This window comes from Acomys russatus, chromosome 30 (genome assembly GCF_903995435.1).
Source record: "Acomys russatus chromosome 30, mAcoRus1.1, whole genome shotgun sequence".
Lineage (NCBI taxonomy): Eukaryota > Metazoa > Chordata > Mammalia > Rodentia > Muridae > Acomys > Acomys russatus.
In genome coordinates this window covers 38,120,971-38,146,122 of record NC_067166.1, presented here as the reverse complement: position 1 = coordinate 38,146,122, position 25,152 = coordinate 38,120,971, and the positions used below count along the sequence as shown (strand labels likewise).

Genomic DNA, 25,152 nt, shown 5'->3' with positions numbered 1-25,152 from the left:
CCTGGCTCAATGCTAGGATCCCATTTGCCTTGACCTGTGCAGGTCCTTTGCATATTGTCACCATCTCTCTGAGGTAATGTATGCATATGTCTATAAGCTCATTCACTCTCTACCATCAGAATGTTTGTTTTTCTCTTTGGATCCACTTATCCACCATAATACTCAACAATACTTCTGTTTTTCAACCCTGCTTTGTTTAGCCCAACTAGAGTCTGGGAATTATCACAAAAATGTCTCTATGGCTCAGATAATTAATTTTTATACTTAGTGTGTCTTTTTTCTATATGGAAGTGTAATTGAAATAAGAAGTGTCTTTCTCCTTCTGTTGGTAAACAATCTATTACTCTAACAGATTCAGTTCCTAGGGCAGCTGTTCATGCCCAGTGTAAATGGTGTCTGGTGCCAGCTCTCTAGGACCGTGTTAGTAGCCTGTGCAGTAAACTTAGAAATGTCTTTGGAAATCCCTTTCTAGAAGCCCAGTGTTAGGAAGGAAGTAGATATGCAAACACAGTTTTATTTGTAAAGTATCTATTAAAAGTATTGTTTATAAGAGAAAATAAAAAATTAATGTTCTATACTGTTATTGAAAAGAAATCACTTAGAGGATAGTTATAATAATATACTTGTAAGGAATCAATAAAAAGATTGATTTTTAAAAGTATGTGACAACTTCAGGAGATCATTGCAATATATAGTTGATTGGGGTGAGCAGATTAGTAAGTATGAGGTCATTCAAGCCATCTCCCCTTGAAGCAATGCGTGCAGCAGACATGGTGCGTGCCTCTCACTGATTGTCTTGGAGTCTCTGTGAGCTGTTGCTGGGTAGGAAACACTCAGGCATCTCCTCTGTAGAGAGAAAGGCGATGTGTGATGTAAGCAGAAACTTTCTGAAGAAAAACAAGCCGAGGATCAGGTCCACAGCCCAGTCCTATCCCACTTGAGTTATTATTAACAAGAGCACCTTCAGATTTCAAAGGGAAAAACCATTCAGAGTTGATGTTAGTGGGTATGCCTGACGAATTCCCCAGCACAGTCTGTCAGTTATCCCCTGGATAAAGTGTCCTTTGATTATTCAACTTTGTGTGTTCCCTCACCTGCTGGCTTAAGGGGTTTCTCTCCAAGGGAGATTCAAGCTAAACAGTAGGTGCCCTGCCCTCTACTTGCTGTATAAGACAAGCCTGGTGTTATAGGTAAGGAACAGTTAACGGGAGGTGGGATACAGCTGAGAGGCTTGTACAGTTCTACCATACATAGAGCATTACAGGAAAAAAAAAAAAATGCAAATAAAACAAAACCTTACTAGACACCAAAATGTTTTAGACTGAGGAGATGTTATAGTTTTTTAATCTCTGGTAGTCGGTTTGCAAGTGATTTTATGCATTGTCAACATTTCTCACAGTGAATACAATTTGACTCTATTAAGATTTTTAAAAATCAAGAAAGCAAAAAGCAAGCCCATGCCTTCCAATTGTCCTTTGTTCACGTGGCTTGATTTACAACCTCTGACAAGATTATTGTACCTCCACATTTCTGTCTAAGTGCTTGCCTCTTCCCCAGCATTTTATGTCCAGCTACCCACGTTTCTTGAGTTGTCTAGTGTGCTAGTGCCATGCTCTTCCTCCCTTCTTGCTAGATACAGAAGCATCATTTCAAATCCTTAAAAGACAGAACCTTCTGAGCTCTTTATTTTGCCTGCATTAGTCCTTAGTCTTCCCTGGTCTTATAATGTCTGAAAAGTCCTCTCAAAGCCACCCTTGCTGTCTAAATCATTCTAATTGTTTTTTTCATTTTACTACTATTTAACTTAGTTTTCATTACATCCCTCACCTCCTCAGAATCCTATAGTAGCTTATTCTGTGTGCTGTGTTTCCCAAGCACTCATGAGTGTTCTCCGCTTCACTTGGCACACTCTCCTCACACATGCGTAAGAACTGGCAATTTTTAACTTGCTTTTGTTGTTAATTCTTCACATTAGACCTTTCTTCATGTGGTTCCTTCTTGTGGACTCTTAGTTCTTTACCTCCTTTATCTGAATTTTCATGCAAAGTATTATATGATGAGCCTTTCCCTGCATCCTGTTCGATGCCTGACATCCTGACAACTGTTCTCTGCTACGACCATATTGATGTGCTGAGAAAGGCTTGATGCCTGCAACTTACAACCCAACATGTTCAGAATAGTGATGCAACCTTGGCATCAAGAAAAGCCATTTCAAAATAAATCATTATTGATTTCCATTTATCAGGCATGGTAATGGGGGTTCCTAGACCAGCCACACTATGTGGCCTCAAAAGTCCCTCCCTTTCAGTCCACTTTCCACACTTAAGGCAATTACCCTTAATTCCCTTTTATCCCAAATTATTCTTGAAAACTCTGTTCTGCAACAAAAATGTTCTAAGAAATATATGAGTTAGACAATAACAAATTAAAGCATGCTAGGCTTATCTTGTAAGGAGAAAACTGAGAAAAGAGGTGACTGAAGTAGCTAATTTATGAAACTTCATGATAATTTCCTATTTTACTTTGTTTGTTTGTTTGTTTTGTTTAGTGCGAGGGTATCGGACATGTCACAACTTTCTTATAGAAGTCAGTCAACTTGGAGGATTTGATTCTCTGCTTCCTCCATGATAGGGATTCCTGGGCCTTGAACACAGATCGTCAGGCTTGCTGGCAAGAATTCTTACTCACTCAGACATTTTGTCAGTCGAACATTTTAATAAATATAACATCTATTCATTTTGGACCTATATACTATTTCTGAAGAGATTTGAATCTGCTTTCAGAAATACTAAAAATAGTTAAATAAGTGTAGGTGAGAAAGAAGAAAGAGAGCAATAAAAACATGAAATTAAACCAAAACAGAGTCAAAATGTGGAAAGTTATATAAAAGATAAACTTTATAAGGTTACTATGAGGTACATAATAGGTAAAATGAAATTTTTTATGCTCTCCAAGTCTTTGGTAATACAATTTTGAAAACCTAGCTTTAGGAAAATAAATGTATTTACAAATCATTAACTAAAATAAGCTTCCCCCAATGTCTTTACCAATGGCACAAGACAGCAGTGTAGATGATTTAGAAAGAGTAATCAGTTTCATAGTAGATTGGACTAAAGAAACTGGGAGCATGTATCACTATCAAGGTTAATAGCACGGTAGTCCAGCTAGTCCAACAATGGCTGTCCCCTGACAGAAAGGCCAGAAATCTGATAGTTGTTTAGTCAAAGAGGATGGGTATCTCAGCTGATCATCTGTGACGAATTCCTGAAGAAGTAGATTCTAAGTCCAGGAGAGCAATGTCTCAACCACAGAAGAGATGAACTTACCAGTGAGAGTGAGGGCAAGCAGTCAAAAAGCAAAGTCTCGTGCTTCTCATGTAGACTGGCATGAGAAGATACAGCCCCGATTCCGCATAGGTCTTCCCACCTTCAATGGTGCTGTGAAGAACAGTCCCTCACAAGTGTACTGAGATGCGTAGGCTTTCGTTGATTCCAGATGTGGTCAAGTTGACAACCAAGATCAGCCATCATAGTAATTCACAGTATTTCCTTCCAATGCTTTTTATGTTTCTTAAACTTTGATCTTCATTAAACTTTGAACACTTCCTAGTAATTTTCAAGTCTTCCCTGGCTAAGTAGGTCACAAGTACACTCTGACTTTGAGAGGCATAATCACTTGAGCAGACAGCGTATATTCTGCTTCTCATTGTCTTCTGTAGGGACACAATATTTTGATACAAAGCTTGTCTCTCCTCAGCTGTAGAGCTTCCTTTCTGTTGTGCCTTTGTGTAATATAATACTGTTTATGTTTATATATCATTTTCCACCCTAAATATATTGTTATATATGGCCTTGCAATATGATACTATATAAATATTTATTTAATTCAAGATACATTCACTTCAATTTTCTTCATGTAAGGCACCGTGCTGTGTGTTACAGGTAAGGGAAGAGGTGGGTAAGGAAAACTGGAACAAAAATTCCTCTCCCCAGTAGAAGAACAGAAGCACCTGAGCTATGGTGCCTACTTGACAACCACACAGTCCTTTCGTTGGCTTACTCCATCTTGGGACGTTCCACTGATTGCCTCTTGAGATACTCTACTTCCTTTCTTGTTCCTGCTTTTTTGCCTCTTTTTATATCGTGTACTGAGACTTGTCCCTGGAATACTGAGTGCCCTCAGTGTTCTATCTTGTAACTTTTAAAAAGTGATGCTATGGTCTCTGTGGTCTCCTGTAGTTCTTCAGTATTCTGTTACATTAAGATCAATTGTAGTCTATCCAAAGACTATAGACTCGTAGATGTCAATATACATGAAGATGTTCTTGAATATTATGCTATGGAGACTACAGGCATTGTCCCATTCAAAGGATCCTCTTCTATTCAGCCGTGTCTTAGGTAATAGTAAGTTCGCTTAGTTGTGTTGGCCAGCTCCTTAGGAGGGCCTCTAGAGCCTCTTTTCTTCCACATTTCTACCCGATTGCTAAGTCTCTGTCATCTTAAACCTTTAATCTACCGTCCATAAAGCCACTTTAACATTAGTACAAGCCACCTTAATCTTTCTCATAACTGCTGCAATGACACCCTTGCTTTGCTTTTTCTTGATGGTGCTGAGCCTGGCCCATGCTCAGCAAGTACTGTACCACTGAACTGCACCTTGAGTCTCAGTGTGCAAGTTTTCTGTAATTTATGCATTGGCTTTCATTTCCATTGTTTTCTAAATTATAGACAGAATTTTTTTTCAAAATGCAAACCAGTTTTTCCAACTCAAACATTATTATTTCATACCTATGACTTCCAATGAATACCATACATGTACACATCTGTGTATACACACACACACACACAGAGAGAGAGAGAGAGAGAGAGAGAGAGAGAGAGAGAGAGAGAGAGAGAAAAGAGAGAGAAGAGAGAGAGAACTGTCTACAAAAGTCAGTACATCATGTGGGTCTTTCTTTCCCTCATCTCCAGACTCTCTGACAGCCATCTCAATGTGAACTATGCTCTGGGTACACTGCCCTTTCTACCCTTTCTTGCCACTCCATTCTTCCATGTCCTAATGCCTCTTCATCTTTAACGAATGCATGCCCATGTACCTTCCTTTCTCAGCTGAGCTATGACTTTTTAGGGAAGCCTTTCATTAACCCCAAAGGTTTTTAGTTTGTTTTTGTTTTTTTGCTATATCTTAGTTTGCTTTTCCTCTGCTGAGTTTCTTGAACTGTATCTTTATCTTGATTTATATAATCATTTAAAATATGCATGACTCATTTTCCAAATCCCATAATTGCTTATTCTTCTGTCTCTCCAGTCTAGAAGCCAGTCAGTATGTATTAATTGACTGACTGAATAAATGAATGAATGAGCACATCAGTTCAAAGTAATAATGTATTTGTAGCTGCAATATAAAATATATCTAACATTTGATATGTGTGGTAGATCTCAGGTATAGAAAGTATGATTTTTGAGCTGGTCACCTGTAGTATCCTCACAAAAGGACATCTAAAGAGGAGGACAAAAGTTGTCTCCTGAGGCAGTGATGGGGGGAATTCTCCAAGTATATTTTAATATAAAATATTTCAAGGGCCTCCCAGCTATTGCTGGCAAGCCTTTATGCAACACCAAAGAAATGAGCTGAGGGAATTTGTACTCTGAGATGCCAAGTGCAAGCACAGAGCCAATGAGGGGAGAAGATCTGAGCGCTCTTCCATAGCTGCTCTCCACAGTATGGATGAGCAAATAGCTGGATTTTTGAAAAGGTATTCAGAGAAAAAAGGCAGTGTCTGTGGTAGTTATTAAACGAACTAAAATGTCAGCTGAACGAGGAATTTTACATAGATGGATGATGGGTGAATAAGTAGATGGAGGGACAGACAGACAGATATCGCAAGGGTTATATATTCTTTTCTATAATGATTTAAAGTATTATGTAAATAATAAAGTAATTGAGACTGTATTGTGATCATACAGACAACTACAGGTTTTCACAACAGTCAAATGTGTGTTCTGTATTTGTTTGTTCTTGTGATCATGATCATGGAAAATAAGTTAACTTATGGAAGCTTCCGTTTCATGTTATGTTTTGATGAGGAAGTTGAGACATAAATATTATACAATCTTATTCTGATATACTTAAACATTCCATGTAAAACTATTATTTATTTCATCTATCAAAAACTATCTTCTTCCCTTACTTTCCAGGATATTCTCAAGGGAGGGTTATGAGAATTAAATGAGCCAGTGTGCTTCCCTAGGCAGCCATTCATAACAATTGGTCAGTAAAGAGCTGTTTCAGCGAGTGGCAGACTTTACCAATTATCTAAACATGTTAAAAGGATCTACTACGAGGGTGATAACGTGGAAAGAAAATTGAATTGCTTTCCCACATGATGTCCACACTTATCAGAAGTGTGGTGTTAGAGCAAACATCTTTGGAACTCTCAGTAGTAGGGCTTATCTGGTGATCACAGACTGATTAATAGCCATTGACTCCAGAGGGATAACGTGGCCTCTGAAAAGTGTGGCTAGTGACTCCTTGGTCTGCACTGTCTTACTGACACATGGCTATATTAGGACTTCAGAGAGACCCCTAAACTCATGGATGAAATGTATTATCTTAAAAATTAAAGTTAATTAACCTGAAACAGACTTGTTAATGACTCTACTTTCTCTTGTCTTTACCTCTGGGTTCATACTAGACGAACCGAAGAGTAAGAGATGCGTGCAACTGGAATTTCCTTAAATTTTACACAATATCTGCTATAATGCCAGGTAATTAAAATGCCTGGAGAAGAGGCAGGAGGTACAATTAGTGGAGTTTTTTTCCATGATGAACAAACCCCAATTTTAATTCCCAACACCACCTGCACAGGTGTGGAGATGGACACCTAGAATCTTTTTTTAAAGAATGTAAATATAGATAAATTTAGCTTGGCTGTCAAGGCAAGTTCTGCACATGTCTATACAGATGAGCATCACCCAATGTCTACTTGTTCATTCATCTTTAATTGTAAATACTATAAAAATTCAGCTATACTCATTTTATTTATTTATTTATTTATTTATTTATATTTGCAAATATTTGCAATGCTGACTACATGAAAATTTTATACTTTTGGTTAAAGTGGTAAAGACTATATTTTGAGTTTTTAATATCTTTATTTTAATATATTTAACTTCTTTCTCAGGTACTAAAATTATCTTCTTGGAGAAAGATCACAGTGACATAAAAGTTCCCTTTGTTTATTTTCTTGGTAAGATGTTGAAAGATAAGTTATGGGAAATGAAGAGTTATGTCATAATGCGGGGACTTCCTTGCTTCTGCTTCCCCCGTCAGGATCATGACCCTCAGGTTGTCTTGAGTTATGTTCTCGGCTTTGTTCTCTGAGTAATGTACTTTATGCTTTCTGGTATAAATTTGTCTCAGTGATACATGCCAGAAGCCATCTGGTTGAAATCATTCACTATATCTTTAAATAACATGGCTCCAGTTTGGGACATAGCCCTAAGACCAAACTCAATTTGGGGTTAAAAACTTGGTATCTTCCATCAGGAGGTTTGAATGAAGCCAAACATCTTTGCCAGAAAATGTAATTTTCCCACCAAATATCCATCAAGATTAATGGGGGATAACATGAGCTAAAGGAATGAGCACGGGTTTGAAGTCCGAGAGACCTGGATTTAAAGCAGCCATATCTATTAACTAAACATCTTTGGAGTAGTTGTTCAATATTCTTTTTTTCTTTTCTTTTCTTTTCTTTTCTTTTTTTTTCCTTACACTTATTACACATAAATACAATAAACTTCATACAGCAAGAAGAACCATGAAGCAATCAGGAATTTTGTTCAATATTCTTATAACAGAGATTGAGAGATACAGTAAAAGGCAAAAGATTGATATGATCTAAAGAGAAACGTGAGTATCAGGGAATCCTGTGGAAGAGTGGGAGTGAAGGATAGAAGGGCCTAGATGGGACAAGAACACACCAAGAAGCCCAACAGAGTCAACAAACACAGACCCATGGGGGCTTATAGTGATGGAAGCCAACCAAAGAGCATGCATAGACTGGACCTAGGTGTCCCACACATATGTGGTGATGGGCAGTTTGATCTTTTTGTGGGCCCCCTAGCAAGTGGAGTGGGTTACCTGCTTTTGATCATGTCACCCTGGATGGGCTGCCTGGCCTGGTCTCAGTGGATGAGAATGAGCTCAGCCCTGATGCAACTTGATGTGTTGAGGTGGACTGTTGTGGGATGGCTCCCCTTTTCTGAGGACAAGGGGAGAGGGAATAGGATGAAGAGGGTGGGAGGAAGTGAACAGGAGGAGAGGAAGCATGAGGCCACAATCCAGATAGTTGCAAAGTGAATATATAAATTAAAAATAAGTTTTTTATTTTTTAAAAAGAGATACAGTATCTTCATGCATATCCCAATTTTAATATTTTTGAGAAGCAGACCCCAACACAAAGATTCAAATGAAAGTAGTTTATTTTCTAAGTGGAGGGAACACTGGGAAAGAGGGTGAAGCTAAGAGGTTTGTGTCATCTTTCAAGTCAACTATTGAGCAAGTTAGCTGAACATGAGACTTGGGTGAGTTTTTTTTCCTTCCCTCCCTTCATCTCTTTTCTCCCTCCAGTTCTTCCCATGCATGCACCTCATTCATTTTCTCTAGCAATCATTACCTTTTTTTCTTTGTTACTGTCGTGTGTGTGTGTGTGTGTGTGTCTCTGTGTGTGTGTGTGTGTGTGTCTAAACATATGAATACAACCTGCTTGGTCCACTTAGTATTGGGTAAAAATCAGAGAGCCCTTCCCTGGGAAAGGTTATTTCCTCAGCTCTCTGCATTCCTTGGTTGCCTGGAGGTTTTTTGTTTATAGGTGGGACCTGTGAAACTGGCAAGAATTTAAAAAACAATGTAAAACACACAGCTCCAGTTATTTAACCAAAAGAATAAGGATTCTGAATCATACACCTAAACGACTCCCAGTGTCTGCCTTTGGTTGGAAGTATTTTGTAGAAAAGATGTCATGTATCCCAAAATGCCCCTGAGCTTGCTGTAAAGCAGAAGATGACCATGAATTTCGGGTCCTCCCCAGTTCTGAGATTACATGTGTCATCTCCACACCTGTGTATGTGATAAGATTATCTGGTTCCTGAGATGCTGGGAATTACTTGGAGTTGTGCATGCTTGTCAAGCGCTCTGCCAACTGAATTTTATTCCCTAGCTCTTTTCTAGGAGTTTTAATTTACTGGCATTATATTTTATCTTGCCCAGAAGTTAAGGGAGATTAAAGTTGTATGCATTTCATCTAGCACAGGCCAAGAGGTCATTGACTTCCTGAATGGTCTGTTCACTATACTATTGAGATCTATTTCCCATGCTAGGTTCTCTGAGTCCTATCATTGATTCTTTATGATGAAGAATGGTCACAGCTTCTAAAAAGAGAGAGAAAGGAAGGAAGAGAAGAGAAAAGAGAAGAAAAATGAAGAGAAATGAAACAAGAAAGTTTAGCAAGGTCTGGTGGTGCTCTTCTTTAATCCTCGAATTCAGGAGACAGAGGCAAAATGTGAGGCTAACCTGGTTCTTGGACAGAGCAAGTTCTAGGACTAAGAGTGCCATACAGAGAAAAATCCATCTCAATTTCTTCCCCATTAAAAAAAGTTTAAATACAGACTAACATTTAAGACAACTAGAGTAGTTCCTGTTTCAGGTGAGGATTTTTGTTTGTTTGATTTTTAATTTGCAAGTGATAATCATCAAAAAGTTCTTTTACTAGCTAGTCTGTCTTTTGTCATTAGTGTTCATCATGTCTGCTGACTTATGTTGCTTTTCCAGTGGAGTCATTAAAACCTTCATCCTCAAAGGTTGATCCCACAGAGGCCGTGAGGGAATGGAAACGAAATGTGTGCGCGCGCATACACACACGCACGCATGCACACACGGACGCACGCACGCACGCACACATACACGCACGCATGCATGCACGCACGCGCACACACGCGCACACACACACTTACTTAGAAAAGCTAGGGTCAACCCATAAGCTTTGATTGATATACAGTGGGAGACTCAGTGTGTTTTCTACATCTGAAGTGAAGAGATGGGTTTATGGTTTACAGCTAAACTAGGAGTCAGTCTTAATCTCTGTAGAAGGTCTCTGTAGCAGAACAGTCTCAGACTTCAGGCATCCTGGAGGAGGAAGCCGTGGTTGATAGCTTCTGCATCCAGTGTCTATATCCCCACTCAGACTAAGTAAGGCTTTGGCAGCTCTCGTGTGTTAGACGTATCGGGGTCAGTATGCTCATGACAGCAGCACACATTCACTGGGAAACTCATCTGCTTCTCATACCTTTACTCAGAGCATCCTCTGATCCTACACCAATCAAAACAGTTGGGCTTTTTCTCCCAGAGAACTTACAGGATTGAGGCCATGGGGATGTAAAGCTGATGATTTCCTAGTGGATCACCACAAACTTCTGAAAAAGAGACTTATACTTCCACCCCCTGGTGCCTCCACGTGCGTAGTTTGTTGGAGTCAACACCATAAAAGTCAGTGCTGGATGTATCCATAAGTTGTGCATTTCATAGTTAATTTCACCATCTAGTAGTAGTTTCTCCACGATTCATATTTGGTAGGATATATTAATTTATGGTCATGAAACCTGAGCTTGAGTAGGATGCGTAAGTGTCTCGTGGCCTGGGTCTATAGTAGAGTTGAAAAGTAGAAAAAGTGTGTGCTACGAGTGGGGTTAATTTACTGGTTAAAAAAAAAAAATCCACATGATTAGTTATAAAAAAAGAAAAGACTAGAGAAATTATAAATGAGCTGCTTTATAGTCTGTCATACAGCTAAGGTGGAGCTAAAAGGTTTCATGATTATTCCATAGAAATTTTTATTTTCCATAAACCAATAAAGATTGAACCTCATTACTTCTGGCTTTGAGTAATTGGGGGAGGGGGCAATCCATGGCCCAGAAACCCAGCATTTACTGGAATATAAATTTAGTACAATCCAACCATGAATTCATTCTGTCTTCAAGGACAACGTGTATGAGTTTTGAAGGATTTGTAAATTTTTGTTCTCCTCTGTGTGTCATAGTAGAATCTGACATGTACACATTTGATACACACACACACACACACACACACACACACACACACACACACACACGGGTTTTCCCTTTCTGTCATGGTTTTTCAGACTGATCTCACTTTCACAGCTCTCCCAGCTAGGAGGATGAGTGAACATATGCTTCTCCACATGCCCATACCGACTCTTCAGTGCATTCATTACTCAGAGCTTGGGAATTGAGGAATGTTTGTACTATTTTATTTTTCCTCATAGTGATTTCATTCTACTGTACATTTCAAAATCTGTGGTAAGTTGAAAGATCCAAGAATTAAGGTGCATTTCAGTGAACAGCTTACCATCTCTTAAAGGAGGAATCTTATTATTAACCAGGTATTCAGATAAGATAAAATGGCATTGTTATATTGTCTTATGACCAAGGGACTCAGTTGAAAACACCAGTTATCTTCTATCAGTTTACTGCACTGCAGCCATATCAGGAAACTCCCCTGTTTTAAACTCTTCAACAGATACAGAATCCCACTTTGTACTCAGCTTCCCCACCATGATCCTGCCCCTGCCATCTTCTGTCTGTCAGAGACTCTCACTATGAATTCCAGCAAAGCAGTCCTTCAGCTGTGTCGTTATCTCAAGAACGGTATGTAGGTAGATAGGAAAGGTTTGCAAACCAAATACACTTGTAACCCATCACCACCCAGCTGCTTTCCATCTGTTGCATCCCTGCAGGGCTTCTTGGTACCCAGCAGCCAAGGCTCAGGAAGGAAGTAGCGATGGCCTCTGTGTCTTTTGGAACCCTGTTAGAAGCTCTTCTGAGAGCCAGCACACTGAGTAGGAAGTGACTCAGAATTCCTAACATGCTCAGAAGTCACGGCCTTGACTCCTCCAGTCTGAGACTTGAGTTTCTTAACTTTTCTTACTTCGTAGGCCACCCATGGCAGAATCCCCTCCCTCACATTGCCCAGATGCCCAAGGAGTTACTCTTGCTTCCAGTTACAAGAACTTCTCAAGGAAAGCCCGAATTGGATCAAAGTTTAAGTACAGACTAGAGAATTCTGTGCACTATGAAGTTGTGAAGTGTTTCCGATGCCAAGCCAAGGAGATGCTTTACATTTTCTTTATTTATATCTTTGATCCTTCTCTCTTTCTCTTGCTCTAAATGCAGAGTTCTTTTTATTTTTTTCCCTTGTCTATGCATCTAAAGGCTAACAAATCAAGCCAGTCAATCAGTAACGTCAGCTGAACATCTGCAATATGCTCTAATCCTATTTGTGACATCCCCATCTCCTGACCCAACCTTGCCCTAAAGGGGCTCCATCTTCAGATGATACCACATTGCAATTGAAGTGTAAGCATTTGGATGTTGGAGCACCACAAACATTTGTCCCATTATTGGTAGCAAGTCAAGGGCAATGTTGGATGAGTTTACATACCCAGAGGCAGGAACAGTATGTGAAGGGTTTCCTGTTCTACTGCTTCAGCTGAGAAGATGCTGCCTGCTGCAGGGGTCCCAACCCTTCCCATGCAGCTGGGTTTCCTATGGAGACCTGTTAGGGCACCAATGTATGTGCCCTGCCCTCCACAATTTCTAATGAGAGAAAGCTCAAGAACTAGAGTCGGAACTGATGGTTCATACTGATATTCCCAGTATTTGGCATCCCAAGGCAGGAGGATTGCCTTGCGTTTGAGGCAAGACTGGGTTATACTGAGAGTTTTAAGTTCTGAGCCAGCCTGGGCTTGAGAGTGGGAAACAAACAATTAGCAGATTTGTATTTTTGCTCATTCTCTCCTCATGTTACTTTTTCAGACCTGGGAACCAAGTGTTAAAAAGCCAGAGGTCAGCAGTCTCCGTGGTGGTTAGCTGGTGGTCAACGGCTTAGGGAATCATTGGTGAGTGACAGTGTAGCAAACTGTCCTCTCTGCCCTTGGCTGTGCGCTTCTCTGTCAGGTCCCAGCCCGCAAGAAACAACTAATCAAGTCAGGAAATTTCTGATCAAGATTCGCTTTATTGCCGACTAGCAGGAACATATATAGAGCAAGGTCAATAGGATCTATTCTTATCTCACTCACCCTAGCCCCCGGGCAAGAATGCAATAGCCTAAATCGCCCCTGTAGAACTTCCTAGTTCTCTGGGTGGTTCCCTGTAAGAACTTCCTTGATCCTCTGGGTGGTTCCAAGTTGGGATTTCCCTACTTATTTCAAAGATAACTAGTCCAAGGATAGCCTAGAACACAAGACCTCGGGAGGCAAAGATCAGCAACTTGAAGGTCACAGCATACAGCCTAAGCACAGGATTTCTGACATGGCAGAATTTGGCATGGGTTTCCACACTCCTCTGACAATCCAACTTGCACACCATCAACTCACACCTTGGCATGGTGAAGGAAAGGTGTGACTTGATGTTGTGCAAGTTGGAATGTCAGAGGAGCGCACAGCCAAGGGCAGAGAGGACAGTTTGCTGCACTATCATTCAGCAATGATTCCCTGGGTGGCTGGCCACCAGCTAACCACCACTGAGACTGCTGGCCCTTGTAGTCGCCACCACAGGGTAGGTCTGTTTCCCGTGCCTGTGGTTGTTGTAAGCTCATCTCTCTCTTAGGACCTTTAAGCAATCCAAATTGGGGCATTTTAGAAGGCAAAGCTGAGCAGTAGGACTGGTAGTTCCCACTTTCTGACTTGGTGCTCTCATAGGAGGAAAAGAAAGCAGCTCTCTGGGGAAGCTGAGGTTCTGTTCAAAACTAGTGACAGACCAGAAAGCGGAAGCCTGTTTACTTGGAGTTATTTCTCTTAAGTAGGTCACAGGGTGAGTGGTAGGCAGCATTAATTCTGATAATTTCATGTTGATTTAAGGATTTTTCTTATTAAAGAATTAGATCGCGGCCGACACTTCACAGAAGTTTGGAATTCCTTTAGTTTTACCAGCAATTTCAGTATAAAGTCAAGTTCCAAGTATTCAGGGGCTCCAGGGAACATGTTTCCCGAAGTAAGAAAAGAAGCTAGGAATATACAGCAGGCAGCCACTGTGCCTCCAATGAGTAAGCACACGAAGACATTCACGATAAAATCAGGAGTGGTTTTTCTTTTCTCCCAGAAACAAAGCGAGAAAGAGAGCTCTCTAAAACATAGGCATGGTGATTTTGTATCAGTTTGAGTTTGGCAGGCTACCAAGCGTTAATTCGCTTTTAGTTCGTTAAGATTAAATGTAACTCCTTCCCTGAGCTACTCTAAAGTAAGCAAGCATGAAAGCGTTTTGTGGTTTTGTTTTTTGTTTTTTTTTTCTTCAGAGTGATCCGGGAGAAATTGACATTTGAAGGAGTTAGCATTCCATCTGAACTTTAAGGCTATTAATTTCATAGATAGATTAACCTCATTACTCCACCTTATCTTGTATTTTGAAAGGCCCCCATCAGCCGGAGGACTGGATGCCCAGGGTCAGTTGAAACTGCTCCTAGCCCAGCCATGCTGTAAGTGGAACCTACTTCTGAAGACCCTGCTTCACAGTGGCGGCCTCATACCGAGAATCCTGCTAAACAGCTCAGGTGAATATTTGTAGTTTCAAGATCCTCCTAAGAACAAAAACAAACACAAACAAAACCGACAAGTTCACGTTCAGACTGACTGGAAATTTTGCCCTACCTGAGCATTGCCGGAAGGGTAGACAAATACGCATCAAATACACATGCTGCAAGTCTGGGCAGGCACAGCGGGGTAAATACTGACCTGCTTTACCAACCTGATTATCTGTTTATTTCAGGAATTCTAAGTTAAAGGATGTATTGCCTGATGCTGGCCAGTCACAAGTGCCACTATAGAGAAAGTACCAACATTCAGGGGGCTGAAATGCCTAAGAGAAGTGGAAGAAGGCAGCTATATTTTCAAAATGCAGACCTGAATTGGATAATAAATACGTAGAAATTTTATTAGAGCAGCACTTGAAATTTTAGTCTACCTTGAAGAGTGCTTCAAGCCAGCAAGCCAGCAGCTGTGGCCGACAGTCAGTTCCACTTCCGACAGAGAAGTAAAGTTCAAGAAAAGTATGAGTTAAGATTGAGGAGTAGGAAACCATGCATCTCTTTTGTTTGTTTGTTTGTTTTTTGAGACAGGGTTTCTCTGTGTAGCCTGGGCTGTCCTGGACTCGCTTTGTAGATCAGGCTGGCCTCGAACTCACAGCGATCTACCTGCCTCTGCCTCCCAAGTGCTGGGATTAAAGGTGTGCGCCATCACACCTGGTCACCATGCATCTCTTAATTAAAATTTCTTACCGATACTATCTTAGAAAATGACAAGGACGGTGCTTAGGTGCGCTGACTGCTGTTCCACAGGACCAGGGTTCAATTCCCAGCACCCACATGGCAGCGCACAACTCCAAAATCTGACACCCTCACATAGACATACATGGCGGGCAAAACACGAGTGCACATAAAATAAAAATAAATAAATTATTACAGGGCTGGAGAGATAGCTCAGTGTTTAAGAAAACGACAACTAGTGCTGCATGAGTGCAGTGCCGTGTCCCATCAGTCACTATGGAGAGCATTCTCACCATGTCACTTATGTGGACTCCCCTTCCACACCACACAGGAACCCAGACTAGCCAACTTTCTCAAGTCACACTCGTTTTTGTCCAGCTCCTTAGTATATGCAGGACCACATACAAGTCCTTATGCTGTTGAAAGTAGACTAGTTTTCTGGCCTTTTGATTTGCCACCCCGGCCCAATCATTCCTGTACAATGTACCACAAACATGCTAAACACCTTGTGTCCAAAGCCTCATATGTGTGCTCCCTTTATACTTCACCACAGTAGATTTTCTTAGCTGGAGGCCCTCAAACAATTCTCCTTTTATCAGTTTTCAAGAGCCTGGTATATATGTATATTATATGTATCATATATTACACACACACGCGCACACACACACACACACACACACACACACACACACACATCTTACAGTCTATGGTCCAGCTAGCCCAACAATGGCAGCTGGTGAATGGAAGGTCCAAGAGTCCAGTAGTAGTTTAGTCCACAAAGCTCTATGCTAGATTCCCTAAGCCAGTGAAGAAATGGACTTGCTAGCACGGGGAGAGCAAGCAGACAAAGAGAACGCAAACCTCCTCCTTCCACATGCTTATATGGCCTGCCAGCAGAAGATGTGGCCCAGATCAAAGGTGATCTTCCCCACCTCAAAGATCTGGGTTGGACACAGGTCTTCCCACTGCAGATGGTTCAAGTAAGAAAAACATCCCTCACAGCCACTTGTGTTTTAGTTACTTCCACATGTAGTCCAGTTAACAGCCAAGGATAGCCATCATACCCAGCAAGTACTTAGCAGCTGCTAAGACCAATTTCCCAAATCTACCTCTTACCTTCCTGTTCATTTCCCAAAAGCCACCTAGGGGGTGTGCTTCTCAGGAGAATATTGATTTTTTTTTCCCCCTAAGGACTCTCCAAACAGGCACTTAGGTACATAAACCCACTACCTTAGCTTTTTTTCTGGTTTTTAAAAGAAGTTAGAAAACAAAATCGATAAAAGAAAATGGATTTATTTACAGATTGGCTGAATGGGTAGGGAGAGGTAGGGCTAATTTCATTAACTCCATGCCTGTGTCCATGTTACAATTTATTGGACACCTGAGGCAAAGGCTACAACAGATAAATGTTTACCCACAAGACAGGTAAGAAGCACTTTCCACCAGGAAGAGAAACTCTCAGGTTGCCAGAGGCACCAGTACAGAGGCAGGTGTCATTAAATTTTGGCTCAAGGAAAATGGAACGTTAAAAATCCCCCTCCTCTTTTTTTTTTTTAAATAAAAGCTGTGATTATTTTGCCTCTAAGTGTATTCTGTTGACACTGTTAGAAATAGGTTTGGGGTTGCAAAGACAAAGACCACCACTCCAATTGAAGTGTCTGGATAAAGCAAAAATGTACTCAGTGTGCTAAGAAAAGTAACATGCAGACAAGAAGTACCCTTGGGTTTTATTCTAAATGGGTTGGTGACTGTCTTTTGTCCATTGGCTGGGCTCCCACCTCGTTCAATTGGTGCATGAAATTGGGGGACCTGAAATGAAGGAGGATGGGAAAAGGGGTCTCAGGTCCTTACCACCAAAGCCTGGAATGCAGGGAAGGGTATGGCAAAGATTTTACTTTCTGGGGTGGGTTTAAAACAAGCCTTTAATCGCAGAGCTTTGTGGGCAGAGGCAGGTGGATCACTGAGTTTGAGTTCGAGGCTAGCCTGGTCTACAAAGCAAGTCCAGGACAGCCAAGGCTACACAGAGAAAACCTGTCTGAAAAAACAAAAAACAACAAAACAAAACAAAACAAACAAACAAACAAACAAACAAAAAAGCCGAGCGTGGTGGTGCATGCCTTTGATCCCAGCACTTGGGAGGCAAAGACAGGTGGATCTCTGTGAGTTCGAGGCCAGCCTGGTCTACAAAGCTAGTCCAGGACAGCCAAGGCTACACAGAGAAACCCTGTCTCCAAAAACAAACAAACAAACAAAAAACCCAAAAACAAACCCAAAATTAACAAAAAACAAACAAACAAAAAACATAAAAGTCCTAACAAGTGGGGAAGATGAAAAGATTTGAATTCTTGTCCTAAACACAGGTTTTATGGTATTCGACATTAAAGACCCACATTCCATATTTCTTTAATAGCAGGTGTAGAATAGGAGCCTTTTGGGTATCTGTAGGAGGTCAGCTTTAATGATGAGCTCCTGCCGGCCAGTTAAATTTTACAAAACGGGTGGTAGTCTGGTAGCCTACAGGGGCGCACCTTGCCTCCAGAGCATCCCCTTCCTCCAAGGCTGTACCAGGATCCTGTCTGCCGTGCCATGGATAGCCAAAGCTGAGCCGACCTCCTGAGCGCTCCATGCCCACCTCTCCCAAAACCTGCTTCTGATTTTCCCTCAGCTCTTGAGCACTCGAGTCTCACAGAGTTCCCTTTAAAGCAACTTTGTAAGCTACAGGCTGTAGCTCTACTCTTCTAGGAGGAAAACAAACCTCAAGTAACCAACATTTTGCATGTATATAACAGGTGTGTGTGTGTGTGTGTGTGTTTGTATGTATATATATATGTGTATGTATATAATTGTGAATACAATTGGTGTCATGTGATTGCCAGGCACTTTACATTTATTATACAATTTTATTCTTAGATCCTTATGAAGCAAATACTTGTTACAGTTGGATGTGCAATGTCCCATAAAGGTGTTGTTCAATGATTGGATGAGGAAGGCTCTGCCTTCATTAATGGAATCCACTGATTGGTTCCTGACTTGGTGGGCGCTTGGGAAGCCCATCCTAAGAAGTAGGCCTTAGTTGAAGGAGCTGAGTCCTTGGGTCATGACCTTCAGGGCTAAAGGGACCAAGCATGGAAACTATAAGCCGTAACAAACGTCTGCTCCTTGAAGTTGATGTTCTTAGCAACAGAAAGCTAATAACCCATAGCTCTTGTTATCATGTTAAAGATAAGAACACTTGAAATTAATATATTGGCTTTCTGTATCTGCAAAAAATGATATAGGAAATTTTACAACTGAATGCGTTCAAGCTTTTCTCCTAGTTATTGTTCCTTAAATAATGTTAGCAAGTATTTGGACAGTAGGTAACTTGTTAGGAGTAATCTTATTCCTAAATAATAAATGATAATAAATATATCAGATGACAGGCACAGTTTATTTGCAAAACCTGTATTGTTTATAAAGGACTGGGGCATACTCAGATCTTCTGTTTTTATTAATTTCCAGAATTCTAATGATATTTTATTATGTTTATAAGTATAACATTTAAGTTCTTTTTTCTGTTTTTTTCTCTTTTATTGGAAGTAGATGTTTTACCCAATATATTCTGATTACAGCTTTTCCTAACCTAACTCCTTCAAGAATCTTCCCTCCCCTCACCCCACCTGATACCATGACCTGTCTGTCTCTCTCTGCAGTAATCAAGCAGCCACCTAGAGGTTAATAATAAAATAATATAAACCACACAATTCAGAATAGGACAAAACACACACATAAACAGAAGAAAACGAGCCAAAGGAAAAGCACTAAGGAAACTACATACAAGAATCCCATAAAAACACAAAACCGGAAGCCATACTATGGCTATTATTGTAATAATATAGTTCTATTAATATTATTATAGCAGGACCTCTAAGTTCTGACATAACTATGAGACAAAGAACCTCCTAGAATGCCATCAAGTTTATTTTACTTCTGGGCCTGGGGCCTGCCTTTAAGAGTGGCTTGTACGGGCTGGAGAGATGGCTCAGTGGTTAAGAGCATTGGTTGCATTCTAGAGGACCTGAGTTCAGTTCCCAGCACCCATGTGGCAGACTACAATTGTTGGTAACTCAAGTTCTAGTGGATCCGACTCCCTTACATAGACATTCATGCAGGCCAAACACCAACTGTACATTAAATATATATAAGTAAATATTTTTAAAAATAGAATGGCCGTTATCCCCAGTGAAACTCTGTTGGAGAGAACTAGGTTTTCATGTCTGAGTGGTTTTCACTTGGAGATAGCTTCTGGGATGGGGATGGGGCTCGTGCCCACTTGTCACAGTGCTGGAACTCCATCTGCCAAAGAGCCTTGCAGGCCCTGTGCATGCTGCCATAGTTTCTGTGAGTTCATATTTGCATTCAGAGGGCCTTGTTTCCTTGTGTCCTCCATCCCCTCTGGCTCTTTCACTCTTTCTGCTTCCTCCCTGAACCCTAAGGGGAAGAGTTTGGTGGCGATGTCCCCTTTAGGCTGTGTGTTTCAGGGTCTCTCACTCTCCTCACATTATCTGGCTATTTGTCTCTGAATTTGTTCCCATCTGCTGCAAGAGGAAGCTGCTCTGGTGACAGCCAAATGTCAGTTGGAGTCATGGTATTGCTGCTTCCTTAGTAGAACAGTGGTATTAGGCTTTCTGCTATGACTCTGGCCTCTCTAGATTCTGGTTGTTGGCCATGTATCATGGAGTGGGACTTAAATCCAATCAAATATTCATTGGTTACTCTCTTAAGCTGTGTGCCACTAGCCCATCTTGCACCCTGGTCATCATAGTATACTGAAGGGTTTGTATCTGGTGGTTATCTGCCTTACTCCTTTTGTACCAATCTGGAACAATCTGGAAAAATCAGAGCTCGCATTTTTTGTTTTGTTTTGTTTGGTTTGGTTTTTTTTGAGCTCACATTTTTTTTTACTTTACTGATAACAATTTAGTAAAGGAAAAGCAAATATACATATGAATAATAAACTGGATTTTTATTTTATTTTATTTTTGGTTTTTCGAGACAGGGTTTCTCTGTGTAGCCTTGGCCATCCTGGACTCACTTTGTAGACCAGGCTGGCCTCGAACTCACAGCGATCCGCCTGCCTCTGCCTCCCGAGTGCTGGGATTAAAGGCGTGCGCCACCACGCCCGGCTCATAAACTGGATTTTTAAAATAAATAAATCCACCGTGTATTTTTCAAAATCAATGGCCAATCCCTAGTTTGTATAGAATGATGTTGTTTGGGAAAGACTTGCAATCTCAGGAATGCTTCTGATGTAAAACATTAGTGTATTTTCTCAACTGCTCAAATACATATCACTTATTGTAAAGGTTATTTATTTTATGTGGCAGCTTTGGTATTTTCCCTGTTGATTTTTTTTCTAGCTAATTCAAATATCTTGAAGATGAAATGGCAGAATTTACAAGTCAGGTGAACAATCACTATTTTAAGCTCCTGTAGAATTCTTGTCATTTTTAGTCAGAAACAGCATACTTATGGGATGTTATTAACTACTGTAATGATGTTTTTAAAAGTGTATTTGTACTAATTTTTACAGCAATTGTCTTTTCATTTAATTAAAGTCTCAAAGATAATTTACTTGTTTGACCATATGTTTAGGAAAGCAAAACTTTTTTAATTAACAAAATTCTTATTAATTAAGCAACAAAACTCTTTTCTTTTTAATGAGAGGGCTTTAATTTATAAATAATTTCTTTTTGGTTTAACTAAGAAAGCTTAATTTTAGGTTTAATTGGCTTGGGAAAGTTATATATGTGTGTATATGTAAATATATGATATATATATATAACTTTATATATACACAATCTCAGTATAACATATATTTAGTCTATATAGTCATGTATATAGTCTTGTTTAAAACAGGCTTTACTTTATTTCAAGTACAGTACACTTAACGTAAAATTTCCTGGTAACTATATAATATAAAGTCAGAAACATCTCAATGTGTGAATGGTATCTACAGCTTTCAGTTAAAAAGGTTTTATCAGAATTTCTATTTGTTTTAAAATGGTCAGCCAAACATATACGGAAATAGTTATTTTTGTTGAGGGTCAGAAAATAAAGTTAAACAAATTAATAGAAAATGTGTTACATTGCCTACATCTTCTAACCATAGTCTTGCCATAGATGACTAGTTCTCTAGTATAAAACAAAGTATTTTCAAGTTGCTATACCCTGATTTAAAAAAAAAAAAAAACCAGCTGATTTTAATGGTAGGTGACTTGTGACCCTCCTTATATCCATTCCAGTCACCTGACTACGGCATCTCTTCAGTCTTAAGTTAGATCATGTTGAATCCAAAGGAAATAAGCCTCCATGTTTCAAAAGGCTCTTAATTATAAGACGCCATGTTGAATTTTTGACTTTCAAATCTCAGGGCAGTCATTTTGCTGAGACCAAGTGGGATGTAAGGCTTTTACACAAGGCCTTACACAAAATTTCACAGTTTCCCAGTTGTCAGCTGAGTGGCCTTTCCTGCTAAGTGATGTTTGGATGAAGTAGAGCTAACATGCCTTTCTTTGCCTGTTGTCCGCAAAGTTATCCCAATGGGCATTTCTTGCCTTCTAGTGATAGTCCACCACAATATAAAAGCAAGATGGCAAATATGTGCTATTTAAGATGGCCCAGGCCTTGGTTTTCAAGACTTTAAATGTGTTCTTTCACTGACTTCTTATGAGAGTACTGTTGGTACACCCCACTTGAGGGAACTGAGATACCAAGGAAAAGCAGGCTGCCCCACTAGTAGGAAGCAGCAGTGTTGGACTCATGCCACCGGCTTCAGGGGGGTTTGCATCGGCCCTCCAAACCACAAGGCATCAAGCAAAGTCACAGGATGTATAGCAAGTTACGGTGCAGAGTAACTCTAGGTAGCAATCAGCAACTGCAGTAACAGATGATTGTCCTAGTGTGCTCTGTGTGTTCATCCGTGTTACAAAATACACAAAGATGACAGGGAAACAGCAGATCTAGAGAGACCTAAGGCTTGGCTGGGACTACTGAGTAACAGTTGACCTAAAGTTATTGAATCAGCTCAAATTGTCTTGTCATGTAGTATAATTTTCTGTCATGTGGTATAATCCTATGTAATATCAGACATTATGGCAGAAGCTAGCTTAATCTTTCGCTGTGGTGCACATGTGCATATGTATACCACGTCATAGGTGTAATCAGAACCCCATTTTAGAAAATGCCTTAAAGTGAAGTTGCGCTCCTTCTCAGTGTTCTTAGCTCACCTAACATTGATGTTATTGCCAGTGTTTGCAGTAATTACAGTTGCACTACAGGACTCTGATTAGTCAATGTTTTCTTAATTGAAATTGTAGCATGTACTTCCTGAGAGCAGTAGGGAGTACCTCTGTGTTTTTATACTAGTGTTTGCCAAAGTCCTTTCTGGGAATGACAACGGACTGGCCTGGAGACATCAGCGGTCTTCTAAAAACCAGTATAGTCTCAGAAGCAATTACCCCCCCCCCCCAGGGATGCTGCATCTTCAGAGGTGTCGATGGTCATGGGGGGTGGGGAGGGTATGATTATATCGATCAGGCTTTGTTGTTAGGGTGCAGACACTCACAGCCTCATAGTGCAGCTAATGCTGTAGATCGCGATTCCCTAGGCTGTAGGGCTGGGCAGGCTCCAGGTGATGTTGCTCCTGCTGCTGGTGTCCCCAGCTTGTTGAGCAGCAAGGCCACTGTGAGGTGTAGAAAGACAGAGGCAGCCCACCATTTTATCTCTGTCTTCTTGTTAGGTTCAGACTGCATACACTTTAACCATTTTTATTGAGTGGCTGAAGAGATGGCCCATTGGTTAAGAACACTTGCTGCTATGGCAGAAGACCAAAACTGGTTTTTAAAAAAAAACAACATTTGGTCTGAAATCCTCAAGACTTGATCTGAGTTTGATCCTTGGGGAGCACAGTAGAAAGGGAGCACTGACTGTCATGATAAAATAGTGTCTTATACAAGATGAAGTTTCCCTTCTTTTGGATATCTATATGTCTGGCAAGGTAATTCCCTAGCCGCTGTCATATAAATGAGAACTGGGCAAAAAAAAAAAAAAAAAAATTTCAAATTCTACTAGTACTTATTGAAAGCCTTCACAAATAGTTTGGGACATAGCAGTATGTATTTTGCTATGATATTTCTGCCAGTGTTACTTTATAAAATGTGTGTTTAGCAAGCAGTTTATCTCTTATCCCGGCTAGCACCCAAATAATTTATACTGCACTACTAAATTTGTTTACTAAGCTTTACAGCATAATACTGAGTAGTTATTACTCTCTTCTTAACCCTGCATGCTGGTCTGACTTCCTCTTTGCCAAAATCACCAACAAACTTTCATTTATGGCTTCCTCCTTCCAGCTGCTCTCTCTTCCTGTCTCCTGGACCCCACTTCCTCTTTATCTCTTTTCCTCCCCTGGCTGGCAGGAAGCCCAGCCCTATTCTCTCCCATGCTCAGCGACTGGCTGTTACACTATTTTATTTACATATGACGGACAACTGGGGAGCAGAGTTTAGACAGGAGATTTTCAGAACAAGGGTTGAAAGCAGATATGGAGGGCACTTAAATCTGCATTTGTCTCTTTACATAGTGCACAATAGCCTTATGCCTACCTGTTTGACCTACACAGAAGCAGATCCAGTCTTGCTTGACAATGACTGAAATATTTTATATTCCATCTTTTTCTGCTACTTAAAATACCTAATATAACTAACAGGCGCCTATGTCTCCTTTGGTAGTTAATGTACTCCCATGTAATTCTATGTACATAATATTCCATGAGATTGGACATCACACTACAAGTGATCCTATTATCATGATTTTTGCAGTGTTTCCTCTCAACAATTCAGTGTGATATATTAGTTCATTTATGAAACTTGGATTATTAGGACCATTTTTGAAATGGAGAAACAGATACAGAAAAATCAGAGAAGTTCCCACTTGATTTTTCAAGTGGTCCTTGTTAAAGGAGGGAAGAGTCATTATTTTCTGATAGTCTATTGTTTCAGGTAAACTAAAAAGAAAACACAATAGTTTTTGAGATGAGTCTTCAGAAAGAGTGAGCCTCTGGAAATTAAGCACTTGATTTTATAACTGACTTCTCTATTAAACTTACATTTAGTGGGCATCAAATAGCATCAGGCATTGTCAGAGTCAGCACCTGGAGCAGTGCTCCCGACGGGATCATGAATAAGGACATGGCCCATGGGGTGAGGGTGACACGTGGCGTGGTAGAACTTTCTAATAAGATTCAAACTGTGTTTTGTTGTTTCTTGTAGTGAACTATGATGTGATATTGACCCCCACCTCCACCTTACTCTACTGTCCGGGTTTCCTTGTGTGATATTGACCCTGAGCCCCCAGCCTTGCTCTACTGTCCGAGTTTCCTTGTGTGATATTGACCCTGACCCCTCACCCTTCCTCTACTGTCGGGGTACTTTGTGTGATATTGACCCCGCCCCCACCTTGCTCTACCGTCCGGGTTCTTTGTGTGGTATTGACCCCGATCCCACCTTGCTCTACTATTGGGGTTCCTTGTGTGGTATTGACCCTGATCCCCCAGCCTTGCTCTGCTGTCGGGGTTCTTTGTGTGATATTGACCGCAACTCCGCCTCGCTCTACTCTCAGGGTTCCTTGTTCTGATTTCTGTGTGCTCTGTTCTTACATTTTTGATCTAGCATCTTTGTGCAGCGAAGGGAGTCTTCCAGCCTTTTTCTTTGTTTAGCGGTGCTGTTAGTGTCTGGTTGACTCAGCATCCCTGAACACACAGCACACTCTTTTATAATG

At 40.5% G+C, this 25,152-nt stretch overlaps 1 protein-coding gene across 1 annotated transcript in view; it reads left to right on the top strand.

Moving 5' to 3' along the window:
* Kiaa0825 (KIAA0825 ortholog) overlaps window positions 1-25,152 on the top strand; it is a 157,027-nt gene that overhangs the window by 106,123 nt on the left and 25,752 nt on the right. The window contains exon 12 of the mRNA XM_051172576.1: window positions 14,483-14,622. Within this exon, the coding sequence (XP_051028533.1) occupies window positions 14,483-14,622 (140 nt within the window). The remainder of the gene's footprint in view (window positions 1-14,482; window positions 14,623-25,152) is intronic.